General features: G+C 49.6%; 1 protein-coding gene across 1 annotated transcript; it reads right to left on the reverse strand.

Annotated features, from left to right (window-relative positions):
- Positions 1–216: 216 nt before the first annotated feature.
- LOC118121223 (PH domain leucine-rich repeat-containing protein phosphatase 1) lies at positions 217–16,209 on the reverse strand. The gene is made up of 17 exons (XM_035176967.2): positions 14,300–16,209; positions 10,014–10,210; positions 9,539–9,664; positions 9,225–9,373; positions 7,393–7,539; positions 6,225–6,452; positions 5,705–5,907; positions 5,541–5,601; positions 5,360–5,455; positions 4,596–4,751; positions 4,287–4,487; positions 3,822–3,984; positions 3,169–3,299; positions 2,958–3,074; positions 2,502–2,696; positions 2,173–2,410; positions 217–2,033 (listed from the first exon to the last, which is right to left on the reverse strand). Exons 1-17 carry the CDS (start codon positions 15,891–15,893, stop codon positions 876–878), a joined length of 5,160 nt encoding a protein of 1,719 aa, XP_035032858.2. The 5' UTR covers positions 15,894–16,209; the 3' UTR covers positions 217–875.
- Positions 16,210–16,327: the final 118 nt, after the last annotated feature.

Below are 16,327 nucleotides of genomic sequence, written 5' to 3' on the forward strand. Positions count from 1 at the left end.
GTTCTCTCTGCAGCTGAAACAAGATCAGGCCAATGGAATAAGGTTTAGTTCAGATAACAAGGCAAAGAAGTGTTTAGTGAGGTCACGGTGACCTTGACCTTTGACCACCCAATTCTTTGGGGTTTTTAAGATGTCATGTCCACAGGAATGGGGCCGACAGACGTACGTACGAAAGACGTCTCCTCCTTCGCTCCACAAGCACACAAAGTCAACATGTTGTGGTTATCTGAAAACTTTAATTTATTACATAGCAAAAGTAGCTCTTTTGTGCGATTTGCCGTCGTAAAGAGACTGAAACTGTTCTGAGAACACGTATCGAGCTGGTATGAAACTGATCAGCATTCACTCACCACTGCAGCACCACTCTGAACTCCTAACACCCCCAACCCCTAAAAACACAAACCTGGAAAACCTTATGGTCTTTTCTCTCAGAGAATATTAGTACAGTGACGAGGTCACTTTAAAGTTTTAAACTCCTAAGAGTTAGTTAAACAGTTTTACTAACTCCGACATCTGAGGCCGTCACGGCCGACACAAAAACATCATGGTCCAAATCTCAAAGTACCATTTAACATAGAATTCATCTCTAATAAAAAGCAAAGTGCTTCTTCAAATTAAAGATATGGTAAGTCATTACATGTGGATTTAATCAACATAAAGTGTTATAAAAAATTGCATTGCATTTCAAGGGGCGTAGAGTTAACAGTCGAAAATAAAGTCAATAACAGAAACCGTAACGAAACACAGTCTCTGGGCCATGATCAGAAAAGTGAGGTTTTTGGAGGGAGAGTCGTCAGCGACAGTCCCGACTCCTCTGTTCTCCGTCATTGATGCTCCGTGATGGGGAAGCAGCGGCTGAGGAGGGCGGAGAGACGTTAGAGTGGTGTGACAAAGTAGTCTGCAGGCTTCTGGAAGTTGTGCGTTTGCTGGTTGTGCGTCTGCATCTGCTGTTGCTGTTGCTGCTGCTGCTGGATGATCTGCCGCACCTCCTCCTCCAGCTCTGGGGGGATGATGAGCTGGTCGTCGGGGTCCGGCTGGGCGGGTGCGTTGAAGTAGCCCCCCTGTTTCCTGACGGGGGCGTCACCTGCCTCCTCGATGAGGTCCTGGTTCCTCCCTTGGCAGGCGACTGAGCCGTTAGCTCGAGCCCTTCGGCCCAGAGTCCCGGAGCGAGCCTCTCCGCTGAGGCAGGGGGAGGAGGGAGGAACGGGGGAGGGAGACTTGGAGGAGAGGGGAGACGGTGAAGGCTCGTGAAGCGAGGCGACAGCAGGATGGATATTTGTGCTTGGCTGAGTGTGAGTGTGTATTTGAGTTGCTGGGCAGTCATGGCGGTGCAGACAGTGGACGTCGGCCTCCACCTCCACACGGCTGCCGTTGGAGAAGACGCCGGCGATGGGCTCCTCGTCCTCGCTGTCAAGGCCGTTGTCAGACAGAGCTCCAGAGAACTGCCTCTGGAAGCTCCCTCCTCCGCAGGCGGGTCTCCGCACGCCGGCTCGTCCCGGCAGGTTCAGGTGGGAGGTCAGGGGCTCGGTCTGAGGCGGCGGCTCCTCTGACGACGCTGTGGATCCCACCTCGCTGCTCATCTCGGACGTGCTGAACTCACTGCTTAGCTCGCTCACTGTTCCTGAGGAGGCCGGCGGTATGGCACCGTCACCGCTTGCTGAGTAATGGTGTGTGCTGGTGTGCGCGCCCAGGCCGGGGCTGGGGGGCGGGGGCGGCGGCTCACAGAAGCAGCAGCAGTCTTCGGTGATGCTGAGCTGGACGACGACGGCGCTGAGGCTGTCGGAGCAGCCGTAGCTCTGAGCCAGAGTCACCAGCTTCTTAGCAGCGGCCAGAGCGTCCGGTACATTCCTGACCGCCTCCACCGCCTCGCTGGGAGACAACATGTCCCACAATCCCCGGCTGCCCAGGAGAAAGAACTCGTCCTGTGGGGTGAGCGTCACCGTGGAGACGTGCGGTCGGGGGGTCACAGACGGGCACAGGAAGGAGTAACCCATGATTCTGGTGGAGTCAGTTACACCACTGACTTTGTTATCCTGCAGAGGAGAAAGAGGAGGAGAAGAAGGAGAAAGAGGAGGAGAAGAAGGAGAAAGAGGAGAAGAAGAGAGGATATTTACATCTTGAGATGTAATTTACTTGTTCTGTTACATCAAAGACGAGTGAGTCTGTGTTTACCTCTGTGATGACGGCGTTGTGCTGTCGAACCCTCTGATACTCCGCCTCCTCTTTGACGCTGTGTGTGGTGGACAGTTGCATAGCTTTGCCGTCTCGACACAACACGGCCTGACACCTGCCCACGTTAGCGGCCTTCAGGGTGAAGCAGCCGCCGTGCTCGCCGGGAGCCACCGGGTCGTGTCTGATGTGGCATAACGCCGCAGAGCCGCCCATCCTCTGACCTGCCGTGCCCAGCTTCCTGCAGCGGAGAGACACACAAACACGTCATCGCTGTGGAAACGTCCAGGTGTGTTTGTGACTTTGAATCATTTACTTTTACACATATTCACCTTTGCATGGTGAGGAAAGTGTTGGTCATGTAATCGTCCTGCCTCTGGCTCCGGTGAAGCTCCTCTGCCAGCACGTCTCCCATGGTGCACTGCAGCAGGTAAGGCACCTCCACGTTCCTGTCGCCGTCAAAAACTCCGTAAAGAGCCTCGCGGATCCCACAGAAGCCGTCGAGAGCCAGAGCAGCGACACACAGCCTGAGAACAGATACACGAGGAGCCAATTCAAAGCAAGAACAAGTTGTTTTTTTTAAATGTCGACACAGGATGCATTTCTAATGTGTAGTGGGAGGTTTGTTGACGTGAGGTGAAGCATCTTTCTGTAATCGTGCATCAGCATCAGTTTGTGTTCAGCGACCTCAGCGAGTGGTTTGGAGGTTACTATCTGAGAGATGAGGCCGGGCACTGACTGAGGACGGAGGAGCAGTTTGATAAAGACAGAAGGAGAGAGAGACTGACTTGTTTTTGGCTCCTGAGGCCTCGGTGTAGCCGTGGCTCCAGACGGCAGGGGCCCTGTGGCTCTCGCTCACACACGTGGCAGAAGGAGACGGGTCGACTCTGAAACATCGGATATTACTGCGGAGAGGAGGGAAGAGGAGAATTGAAAAACGACGGCTCTGTTGGTTTTGTATTTTAAACGCTGCGCTGGGTTTATGTCTGAAGTTCTTACTTGAGGAGCTCCAGGCTTTTGTGGTCCAGGTTGAGGCGAGGGTTTCCCGTGAGGTCCAGCTCCTGAAGCTTCGGAGGAAGTGTCTCCGGCAGAGTCACCTCAGTCAGCTCGTTGCAGCTCAGGTCCACACACTGAGGAGGAAACACAGAGCGAGCGTCAGGGGAGAGATTTTTTTACCCCGTTAAAAACAGCAAGATCTAATAAGATTATGAATAATGTCTCATGACATTTGTTATATTATATTTGGACACTGGTGTGTAAGGGGAGGCACAGACACAGATGAATATTTTAGACAAATGTTGAAAACATGCAGGCGATGAAAAGGAGTTTCGAAAGACTTAAAAAAGATTTGTGCATCGATACTGGATCCGTTATTCTCTCCGCCCTTGTTTCCACACTCACACAGAGATTAGGGAGTTACCGAGAGATTACCAAGGATTTCCTGATCTGGCCCAACCCCATGAAGAACCACGGAGGTGGTGAGAAAGACGGAGAGATACAGAGGGAAAGAAGGAGCAGTGACGTGGATGTTCTTCCCCTTTGCTGATGCACAGCTGATACAGGAGTTTGTGGAGGTGTAAAAACAACGAGAGGTCAAATTATCGATGTGCAGCCTCTAGTATGACTCCAGTACCTGCTTGTGTCCGACTAACCTTGATCTCCGGCAGCTGCAGGACCTCGGGGAAGGCGTTGATGCAGTTGGAGTGGGCTGAGAGCGTGTGCAGGCGCTGACAGCTCAGGATGGTGGTGGGCACGGTCCTCAGTCTGTTGCCGCTCAGGTCAAGCTCCTCCAGCTGCTCCAGTCGGGCCAGTTTACTGCAGGAGGTGGAGGTTCGGTTACAGAGCAGCCACGCCCCGAGAAAACATCGTAGGCTTTTGTGTCACATGCACACACACTCCACTCGTCTCCATCCTCAAGTAATGATGCTTATAATAGTTTCTAAGTATTAATAAACTGTACAATATTATGACTATTACATTTCTTTGTCAAAAGGGTTTAATAAAAACATCTTAGGAATCACTGACAATTTCTTATCTTTATATATCGGCCAATACACCTGTGTCAGAAATGTTTTACTTCCTAACTCTGGTTCTCATTCATGTTCAGTGCTTCATACCTGGCAGTGAAGGTCTGCAGCTGGTTGTAGGCGAGGTGAAGCACCCTGAGGACGCCGTGTCCCGGCAGGAGAGGGACACACTTGTCTGTCAGGCTGTTATTGGTCACATAGAGCTCCTCAAGGCTGCTGTAGCTGTCCTCCGATAGGCTGGCTGCAGGCAGGTTCTCCAGCTTGTTGGCCGACACATTTAGGTTTCGCAAGCTGTAAAGAAATCACAACAGAGAAGAGCAAGTTAGTACTTGAAAAAGAAATGAGAAGGGAGGACAAACAGGGAAAGGAGGACAGTGGATGCTGTGTTGTTGTGTTCACCTCTGTGCTTTCATGAACAGGTTGTGTGGGAGCTCGGTCAGATAGTTGTGCTGGAGGTCGAGGACCTCGAGCTGTGACCTCTCCAGCCTCTCAGCCAGTCGACACACTTGGTTCCAGCCCGACAGCAGCTTCCTCAAGCTCACACTGCACAGCAGCCTACAACACAAACAATACAGCCAGCTCAGAGAGTGTGTGTGTGCGTGCGTGCGTGCGTGCGTGCGTGTACTATAAATCCGTCAGTGGGAGCAGCTCTGTTTTACCCTGATGAGGACACGTTACACAAAACATCCTTCGCTCCAGTGACCTCATTTTCCACCTCATGTTGAAGTAATGAACACACATAAGAATCATGAGCACAGTGTTTGACCTTCAGCTGTAATAACTCCAGAGCTTTGTGTGGACTGACTCTGAATATAATGGCTGACGTCATTAAGAAGTGGGCCCAACGAAACATAGGATCACATTTCTGTGTGTTAAATAAAAAGCAACGTGGGAAGCCAGTTCAGTTCAGAGTTCACATTGAATTGATGTATTTCTCTTGGAATTCAAACCAAGAGGTCCCATTTTATTATAACAGCAGTTTAGTGTCTCTGTGGTAACATTTAGCTCAGCCTGCATTTCATTAAGCTTTCTCTACAGCCTTTATAGACATCCTGTGTGTGTGTGTGTGTGTGTGTGTGTGTGTGTGTGTGTGTGTGTGTGTGTGTGTGTGTGTGTGTGTGTGTGTGTGTGTGTGTGTGTGTGTGTGTGTGTGAGACGCTCACCGTATGGGCAGCTCAGTTACAGAGTTGTGGCTGATGTCCAGCACCTCCAGTCGGCTGCTCTCACACACCCAGTCAGGAACACACTCCAGCTTGTTCCTTTAAGATAACAAACACAGTCAGTGGGTTCTGTCCCACGCTGTAAACAGGACAGTGAAGTGCTCGCAGTGAGTCGTCTTCATACCAGGACAAATCCAGAACCGTCAGATTCTCTGGCACAGGTTGAACCTCCAGCTGCTTCAGCTCTGCAAACACAACATGCAGAACTCTTTACAGTGTCAGTGTGTGTTCAGTGTCAGACGTTATCTGTCGGACGCCTCTTCAGCTCATAGTAGGTGTTGGTGTTACCGTTATGTGCAGCGTGCAGGCTCTTGAGGGCGTGGCCACTGACTCTGAGGAGGGACAGAGTGTTTCTGTCGCAGCGGAGGAGCTCCAGCCTACAGAGGGCGCTGACATCCAGCTCCTGTAGACCAGTGTCCCTCAGGTCCAGCTGGACAATGTGGACCAGATGCTCCGAGTCTCCCACCGTCACCTTCTGAAGCTGGTTTAATCTGCGCAAGAGAATTAATGAACAAAATGAAATGGGACAGAAAAAACAATGACTCGTTAACTTCAGCTCGTTGTTTCGGCTGCAAAAGTAAAATGTCTTAAATTGTAAGTGGAAAAAGCAAAAGCAAATTAAGCTCAACAAAATCACGTTACTGTCAGAGAGAACAAGCCTTTTTCAATTCCACAGGACCAAGAGACCAAGACGTTAAAATCTTGAGCACATTTTTCCTGCAGCCTCGAGGGAAGTGTTACATTTCAGCCAAGCTTTTTTCCAGTATTGCTTCTAAAAACGTCAGCGTCTGAGCGAGGATCCTCTTACCTCAGATCTATGTGGTGAGCGGGCAGCCACTGCAGTCCAACCATATCCAGGGCAGAGAGCTGGTTCCCTGCCAGGCACAGTCTCTCCATGCCTCTGAGATTCTCCAGGACGGCCGGGACACAGACGAAGCAGTTGAAGGATAAGCCGAGGTAGGTCAGGCCCTCCAGAGAGCCCAGCTCCATGGGCAGAGAGCTCAGGAGGTTACTGTCCAGGAGGAGCGTCTGCAGGCTGGACACAAACAGACCAGAGGAGTGAGATTCTGAAGACCAACCCCAAGTTGAAATGATATCTTCATGTCATGGTTAGAATCTGTAGTTATGATGAAGAAGCTTCTCTCCTCGTACAACAGGTCTGAGATTGGATTTGTTTACATTAGGAACGAACCAGATGTGTGTTTATTAGACCAAGAGAGATAAAACATAGAGTTTAAACAGAACTCATAATTTACACCTCACTCAATCTTCATTAACTGTCGTCACCGTGCAACAGTTTAATAAATAAAGACGAGTAATCCTGGAAAGCAGCTGAACATCAGAACCTTTGCGAAGAGATTCATCTTAGATATGTACAGCTGGAGCCCACAGACTGTGACAGAGAGACGTTCTGTGTTATTGGCGCCTGTAAACACCACAGACTTCATACAAAGATGGACGATGTGTCTCCACTTCCCTCCAAAGCGCAGCAGCGACTGTGCAGTGGAGCCACAGTATCAAGGCTCAGCCGAAACACGCACTCAACCGGTCTCAGCTGTCAATTGTGACACCTCAGCACATTTCTATATCAAATAACTTATTAAGACCAAACTTATTAGAAACATTAACACTTGAACATCAGTGTGATAAGAACAAACTAAAACGCAAGCTGCTGATCGGTACGTTAATTGAGCATCTGACCCCGAACACCGGATCATCCGGGGACAGCGTGGGCACGACTCAGATCACCTGGAGACAACTTCTGCAGCGTCAGGACAAAAGTCTGGTTCACAGCCAGTTGTTCATCCAATACAGAGACGGGTTAATCTGCTCTGATGGACCCAACAACAAGCCCTGCCTGACGTCTCTGTCAGCAGAGTACAGGTCACCGAGGACACGGTCGGCTCTGGAGAAAATACCTTCCGAGTTATCATCATCATCATCTTTAATAACCGCAGCCCCTCCGGCCCACTTACTTGTGCATGGTCCCTACTCCTGCGGGCAGTGACGACAGACGGTTTCCAGACAAGTTGAGCTCGGTGAGCGAGGTGATGTCACACAAGGCCAGAGGAAACTCGGACAGAGAGTTGTTTGACAGACTGAGGCTTCTCAGTTTACAAAACCTAGAGAGAGTTAGAGAGGGAGAGGGACAGGAAGACAAAGAGGGACAATATGAATCTCTCGGTGGTCTTCTTCTGAACTGAGGCTCTAACATAAAGGAGCCTTGTGAATGTTAGTAGTTGCATAACACCTGTCTCATGAACAGGGAGATTTACGAGGGAGGTCTGAGGATACAGAAGCACAACAGCTTCAATACACAAACTATTTAAAGCTACATGTTTACACAGCTAAAAGGTTTTCACCATAACAATGCAGCAGGTGAGTCAGATGGGAGTGTGTGTGAGTGAGCGTGTGCGTGTGCGTGAGTGTGTGCGTGTGTGAGTGTGTGTGCGTGAGCGAGCGCGTGTGTGTGCGTGTTCCCTGGCTTTCCTCGCCGAACCTAATCCAGTTCACAGAGGGGTCAGGGTGAAAGGCTAAACCAGCCCCACGTCCTTCCGAGGGAAAGTCACAGGCACAGCGCAGCACAAACACATTCCTCAAGACACTGCAGAGGAAACGTGTGTGTATATGAAAGCACAATGGAAGTGTACACACAAATATTTATAAATTATTCCCTTCCATTAAAAAAAAAAACTGTCAGGCTGCTACATATCGTTCATTAAGTGGCAGCAAAGACGCCACAATCAGGAGAACTTTGGATCAGAAGCAGCGAGCAACAATCCAATAGAAAATACAAATGGTTCTGTTAAGTTCTCATGGATGCGTCTCATCTTGAAAGCATCTCAGCCACCACGTCTGTGTGTATGTTGTGTATGTGTACAACATAATGTAAAACTGTTAGACAGGTTGCTGTCCTGCTTTTTTAAGACTTTTCAGGAGTCAGCATTTGACAAAAGCTTTAAAACGGGCGGACGTACACTTGTCTGATCGTGTAAACAGTCTGAGTTTCTTTCTCTGATCTGTAATATTTCGAGTGGGTACAGAAATGAACGGACCAGCGATTCTTAGACATGTGCACACACAGCTGAATATAAAAATGCATCTGAAAACAACCAAATCTCTTCCACCTCCTCCTCCTCCTCCTCCGTCTGCAAACTGTGCTTCACAGCCAACATGTGGTCAGAAGAGGGACAGACAAACCCCCGTTACTGTGTCGCACGAAGACGTCCATCTGTTTTATAATCTGTCTAATAATAATCATCATCTAGTCGGACTTATTAAATTATTGTTTTTATGATGTATATTTTTCTTATTATTTTATTCCATGATCTTATTCGCCTAAATCCTGAGAGAATTAATTAACCGCTCTAGAAAATGCCTCTTCAGTGTAGAAACAAAAACATTGTCCGTTTCGCTGACTGTGTGGAAATCTTTCTTACGATGGAAACTGACTTCTCTTTATAAACTGTGTCGTCAGCGACTAATTTAATGTCTGACGATGAAAACAAGGAAGCGCCCTCCGGCCCAGAAGTCAGGTGGCAGATGTCAAATCTCTGAACACGACTGTGGATGGTTTTTTAAATCATCCGAACCACAGAGTCATCCACACTCACGTCATCTGTAATTTGATCTAATCTGCTTCCTCTTTTGACCATATGTTAGTTCCCCAACGCGGAGAGAACCACGAGGGACGTTCCCACATCCAAAAGAGAGGAGGACAAAGGAGGAAACAGTTGCTTTCATCTGCCGGCTCCTCGTGTTGCTGTGCACACAGGACTGTAGTTTAGTGTTGATGACACAAACTCACCTGGTGAGTGCTGGAACTCCTTTGTGAGGGGACATGAAGTTGTTTTTGAGATTGAGGTGGGTGAGGTCCTGGCTGTAAAACAGCTGAGCAGGCAGCTCCTCCAGGCTGCAGCACGACAGGTCGACTGAGTTCACCCTCTGCGACGCAGTCTGACGCAGCAAAGGGGGGGCAGGTGGACACGGTGAGTTCAACAGAGGCAGGGGTGTGAAACACTGACGTTATCATCATGACACATTAACCTTGAAGTTGTGTCAATAAAAATGCAAAGATTGGAGCAGTACACAAGGACACAGACAGTTAAAGAGCTGCCGTACCTTTGAGGCCGCTCGGTGCCAGCGGAGATGCTCTGTGTAGGAGTCGTAGCTGATGTAGTACGTCTGACTCTGAGGACCAGCGGAGCTGAAAGCCAGACAGTGACTGTGTCTCCTCACCTCCTCCACCTGCAGACAGGACATGTTTTAGTCTCCTCCATCTTTTCTTTAAACTCTCTTTGTTTGTCAGGTCAACCAATGACAGCGAGAAAGCTTCATTCTCAACACTGATCGGCTTTTCCTCAACATCATATAGCACTTTTATCTTTTTTTTGTTGAAGTATTTTTAACTAGAGCGAGTGAAGAAACGGCAGAAACAGAGAATGGAACATCAAGCATGTTGTGAAGAATCAGACTTTGTGCTTTTTCAACCATCAGAAGTTTCACATTCACAAATCTAAAACACCAGAGGAAAGAAACGATAAATGACAGACAGCTTCTCATCTCGTTAAAGACACAAACACGTTTCATCGAGTACCTTTCCTCCGATGAGCGGGAGGATGTGCATCTTGCCAGTGTGGGCGTGTTTCACAGACGAGACAATGAGGCAGGTTCCACTCAGCGTGACCTGACGCTTCGACCAGCGGTTCACCGGCAGCGCCAGCTTCCCTTTCCGCACGTTGAACACCCCCGACAGCTGCACACGCTCAGAGCCGCCCACGCTGCGAGGCTTACCTGCAGAGAGAGAAATACCATGTGATGTAATTGATGTCGAGCTCGAGCCTGGTGATTATTTTAACCGTCATTATCTTGTTGGTTTTTCTGTTTTTGCACGGCACAGATTTATTTTTAGCTGTGTGGATTTTTGTGAATGAACTCGCTCACACCGGGTCTCTCTTTCAGACAGGGAGAGCAGCAGGGTGGTTATGTAAGGGAATTGTGGTTAATAGCCTGTGGGCTGAGAGAGTGAGCAGTCACTCAGGCGTGATTTGTTACATCACTGGCACAAAGAGCAGCCACAGTTCACTGACACACACACACACAGGAAATGCAGGGGGCTGAGTGAGTCCGTGGCGAATACCCTGCACTGTGCGCTCGACACCAACGCATACACACTGTTGTCTTATAAAACTGTGTGTTCCACTCGGCTCTGTTGATGCCTGCACCAGAGAACAAGAGAGGAACGTGACACATGAAGAGTCTGAGCCAGTTTGAGGCCTGAAATCAGATTAGCTTGTTATGCAATGTCTTCTAACAGCAGCACCTGGATCCTCCTGCTGCTCGTCCTCACACAACAAGTCACCAAGGTCTCAGAGGGACACACAAACTCACTCCGAGTGCAGGGAGCATCGGACATGAGAGGTTTTTACAACCTACTGAGATCTGTAGAAAGCTGGTGTTGAACCCATTCATTTTCTCTTTTAAATGAATGTAAGCCGAAGAAGAAGAAGCAGCTGAACACTGTCTACACCTTCTCAATGGAGAACCTCATTACCTCCTCGGCCAGAGAGGTCACGACTTCACCCCTTTTGTTTGTCAGCAGGATAACGCAAACACGACAAAACGGAATTCCACAAAACTTGGTGGAAGGACGTGAAACCCAGAAAAAAAACTCATTACATCTCAGCTCGGATTTGCACAATTTGAGAGGCTGGAAACAGCAACGCTACACAAATAGTCCTTCTTTTTTTAAATAATCAACCGAGCATTTCAGCTTGTGTTTGTGTTGCTTGTGTTTAAATCCAGTCGGAGTGACTGCCGTGGATAATTTCAGGGATTCCTGCTGTTTATTCCAGGATGAAGGATCTGCCCACAAGGAGAGATTCTTTTCTGAGCTGTGAACAAACCTGGAGTACGAACAGAAACAGTGAGGCCGGGACGTTAAGACACAAAAGCAGATGTCAGTAACTGTAAATAAACACAAGTAGAGATATATACGATGGACGGAAATGAAAGATAAGAACTCATTGTGGTGACACTAACAAAACCTCCACATAGATGGTGTCAACATGTTGTTTGTGATTTCATACATTTATATTTAACTGTAGAAAAAGACGGGTGACATCATGTGGTTTCTGATTGGATGCATGTGATGTAAACGCCTGATGACCGCTGCAGCAGATCGGTCTCATTCTTTCAAACAACTTTAAAATAAACAATAACGTGGATTGTGTATTGTGCGAGCCCGCCCTTCCCTGGGCGAGGCCAAGCGTGTTACACATGCCCTTTCCTTCCGTCCATTTCTCTCAATGCTGAACATCCTGTCTCTCAGCGAGCAGCCGCTAGACACTTCCTGTTCATGCTTCCACAAAACTGTTTGGAGCATCTTGTCCTTGACAAGTCCCCGAACGTGTCTGAGTGGAGGTGACAATTAGTTAGAATGTAAATCAACAACTGTTTCGATTATCATTCTGGAAACTTTGCGATTTGCTCAAACACTTATTGAGACTCTTGAACTCTAGGAAATCACAAATATCTGAACAAACTCTGCTCCAACTCTCAGAGATAAAGAGTTTTCTAAATGCCACAGAATTTGATTGAATTACATTAAGGTCTTTTTATTCATTTCTTGCACTGCAGTTTTTATTCTCCTGTTTTATTCTGATCTATATAAATTGAAACGCTTTCTAAATATATTGATTTGCCCTTTGAATTGTCTTCTTGTTGTCGGTGCTATATGGATAAAATTGCCTTGTAATGGAAACCCAATAAGGACCATTATTAAGTCAACGCTCTTACTGTCCTCAGGAAGCTTTGGACACGAGTTTATAATACGAGTTTGTCTGGTTTCAACCTTGTGAAGTGGAGCAGTGACCTCTGGCTGCTGCGGCTCCAGGATGAAGAGGCGTCGGCTGCTGCGAGCGTCTGTGAGAGAGATCTGTAACACTGAGGTGGTGAAATCTGAGTTCCACTGAGGTCGCTTTTCTCTCACTGTCAGCACGGTGTCGTGCGTGTGTGTGTTGTGTGTGTGTGTGTGTGTGTGTGTGTGTGTGTGTGTGTGTGTGTGTGTGTGTTTAAAAGACAGAGAATACTTTCGCTGTGGGATTTTTGTTCTTCTCCCTTGGCTCGACTCCGAGCATCAACACTAATGAGGCTGTGCAGCTGAGGGGACAGAGGAGTGCGGGACAAAAACACTGTCCTGTGAATTAATGGAGGGTTTTACTTCCTCTCTTTCAAAATAAAAGTCTGAATAAAGACATAAATCAGACAACCAGAGGCTGTGAGTTTAACTTTGCTTCACTTTTAAACCACTACAACTTTCTAGTGGATGAGTTGAGCGAATCTGATTCTTCGAATTTCTTCTGGCAACGTTGTTTTCGTTGTTTTCACTTCCCATCATGTCAGTAGCACTTCCACCTCCCTGTCACACGACCCAGCCACTCAATGGCTGCTTCGCGGCTGTAGCTGGAGGAGCTGCTGCTTCCAGTGACATAACCCGACATGCTTTGTTCCCCTGTCACGTTACTGTGGGAGCTGACTGGTGGAAGGGGCGGAGATGAAGGAATTTATCCAGCTCACTGTGAAATCCTTTCTTCAGCGTGTCTGTACTATGTCTTGAGTTTAGCTGAACGAATGTTAGTCAATTCATTGATAAGGAAAAGAAGACAAAACTATAGAGTAGTTAAATTAAAGGGCAATTAAAAGGCGAAAAATGAAATGTTCTGGGTTTGATCAATGGAAGAAACATTTTTGGACAATGTCAACAAAATATATTCATAGGTCTTTTTGTTTTTAAGACGTTTAAATGAAAAATTGTCACATAATAGATCTTTAAATGAATATCTTTGGGTTGTGGACTAAAAATGTGACAAACAATACCTGAGAAGTACACGGAGAATTGTATGAATTGATTTAAATTGACCAAAAATGTATTGATCAATCATGACAATAATTCCTCCCACAGTCCAAAGGCATGCGGATCATAAATCAAATTACCTGTGATACATCGGCAACCTGGGTGTAACCCACTTCTTTCCCAATGTCCAAATACGATATAGTAATAATAATAATAATAATAAGATTGCTGCCCCCCCGCTGTAACACTCAAAGGATAAGTGGTGTAGATAATGGATGGATGAAAATAATCACGAGCTGCAGTCCCACTTGAGTATTTCTCTAGGTTAATGGTTTCTTGCTGTAAAAAAATCTAAATAACAAAAGGAGGAAGAAAAGCCATAGAATAATCGTAGAGTATGTAATTATAGGTAGAAATGATTTTCTGTGTCTTCCTCCATTATCAGGCCATTATGTGCTGTCTCTTTACCACCCCCCCCCCTTTGCTGAGGGTGTAAAAACAAGGTCAAAAACAATATCCAGTTGTGCTAATCCCGTAAGAGATCACGGCTGTTTTCACATCCTCTTACGCTGCCTGTCAGAAAAACAGGATCATTATCAGCAACAACAAGAGAACGTGAATCCTTTATGCCTCCTGGTGTGTGGTGTGTTCAAAGACCCCACCTGTTACCTCCAGATGTGTCTCCCTACAGGGCTGCACACACAGAGCCGCTGGGGTTTACAGGCAAAACACTGGCCATTGTCCCCGCAGGACAATCGCACGCACTGGTTGAACGGTCCCACTGACCAAACACAAAGACAGCACTCACGGTACACTGAGGATGGATGGACAATGAGCAGAGACGAGGCCCAGCAACAATGGACAGGACACGGGGCAGCCCGCAGCCATGAGGGGCTCTTTGACGGTTACATTTAAAACACTCCCTTTATGAACCAGGATCTTCTGAGTCCTGAACCCACCTGCAGGGCTTCTGTTGTGTCTGGGAATAACAGATGATTGCGTGGAACAACTCGGGAGGAGATACTCACCAAAGTAGAAACGAATGAGGCAGCCAATTTCTGGGTTCATGCCCTCGTCCTGCACCCTGCACGCGTCCTCGTAGCCCAGATTAGACAGGTACTGGTTTAATATCTGCAGAGGCCGCTCCTCGTCCCGCAGCCGCCGCACAGCTCCGCCGTGCAGCTGCACGAAGAGGGCCGGGGTGGGACTGGTGTTGATGGGCTCCGGCCAGGCCCTGCTCCCCCCGGGGGGCTCCGGGTCCGGCTGCACAGAGGCTTGGCTGGTCAGGGGCCTGGACTGGGAGCTGCTGGGGCACTTAGAGGGAGGTTTGATGAGCTGTGGGGTGTCTGTGTTATCCCCTGGTGCAGTTTCACTGTCCTGGTCCGGTCTGGTCCCCGGAGCACCGGAGGGGTCTGCGGCAGAGGCCGGGTCCCCCTGCTGGTCTGCGGCAGAGTCCCCGGGTGAGTGTGTGGGAGAGGAGGCGAGATCCACCTCATCCGAGGAGCTCTCGAAGGGGTCGGGACCCTCCGGGGCGCTGTCACAGTTCGGGCTCAGCACGGAGGAGTCGGTGCCCAGACCCAGGCCGTCGCTGAGGGAGTCCCGGTGCTCGGTGCTCCTGGGGCCCCCCGGGCTGAAGTCCTCACAGGTGCTGCCCTCCATGTCGGAGCCGGAGTAGACCCCATAACAGTCCGCCACACTCAGGCTCAGCTCCAGCCCGACATCCTCCAGATACACCTCGGAGGAAGAGTTACTGGCTGTTTTGTCCTCCAGAGGTTTGGAATCAGGGAAACAATGTTTCATGTGCTCGGTCTCATCTCGGAGGATCCGGACCTCCACCGGCTCCTGGAGGTTCTCGCTACTTTCTTTACAGTTGTCATTTAAATCAACCAAAGTAGAGGTTTTGCAGTTAAACCTCAGCACAGCTCCGGCTTTGCTGCCCTCCAGCTTACAGGCCACCTCCTTAGCCGTGGTGTCCGCCGTGCACAGCACCGGGCGCGGGTAGGAGGGCGTGAGCCAGTCGTGGATGTGAACGCAGCCGCGCCGGAGGTCCGACCTCACCCAGGTCTTGTCCGAGGCCTGGAGCTGCTTGGACTGCTTCTGCCGGAGAAACGTCCTCCGGTCCAGGCTGAGGGTGCTCAGCGGCGAGGCGGAGGGCGCGGGACCGGGACCGGGCGCCTCCGCGGTGGACGCCCCGGCCGAGCCGCTGCTGGTCGGCGGCGCTCCCAGCGACAGGTTCCGCTTGTGCCGCTGCCGCCTCCGGCTCAGCAGAGAGTTGACAGAAGTGCTGCTGCCGGCGGACGTCAGGCTGTAGATGTTGGCTGTTTTCACCGCGGGCATCGTCATCGTTTTGGCCGCACCGCCGATAGCGTTGGCCACTTGGTTCTGGTAGATCCCGTTCCTGATCGCGATCTGGAGGAGGGAGGTGGCCGCGAGTCCCTTCCCGAAGAGTTTCGCCTCTGCGCCGCCTCCGTCGTCCTCCCCGATGGAGGGTCTCTTCCCGGCGGATAGCGGCGTCAATCCACTGGGCTTCCCGGAGCTGGCGTCGGTGATCCAGTCGACCATCCCCGGCGGCGCTGGCGGGGCGGACGCCGCTCCGGAGCCGCTTTCCTTCACACTTTCCATCCCGTCGTTCGGGCGGCAGCAGCCCGCAGGTGAACGTTAGCCGCCGTTAGCTCCCCGGCTAGTTTCTCCTCCGCGTTAGCCTAGCATGCTAATGTGCTGCGCAGTTCTTCCAGAGGAGTTTCTCCGCTACATCATCCCGTGTCACACCGAGCCCGGTAGCTCTCGCACGGGAGCTGACCGGCGGCTCGACCCGTGGAAAAACGGTTGTTTTCGTATCTAGTCGCTCTCCATGGAGGGGGACGCTGAGAAGGCGCCGCCGCTGCTGAACAACCCGGAGAGAGAGCGACGGTCCGCGGCTACACACGGTGGACAGGGCGGGGTCTCATTGGATATGAATTATGACGCGTTCACGGGTCACGGCAAGGCTCGGAAATATGTCCACCACGGTGTTTTTATTCTCAGAGGAGGCAGAAGTACAAATACTTGAAAGTACA

Source organism: Hippoglossus stenolepis, chromosome 14, assembly GCF_022539355.2.
Source record: "Hippoglossus stenolepis isolate QCI-W04-F060 chromosome 14, HSTE1.2, whole genome shotgun sequence".
In the NCBI taxonomy this organism is placed as follows: Eukaryota; Metazoa; Chordata; class Actinopteri; order Pleuronectiformes; family Pleuronectidae; genus Hippoglossus; species Hippoglossus stenolepis.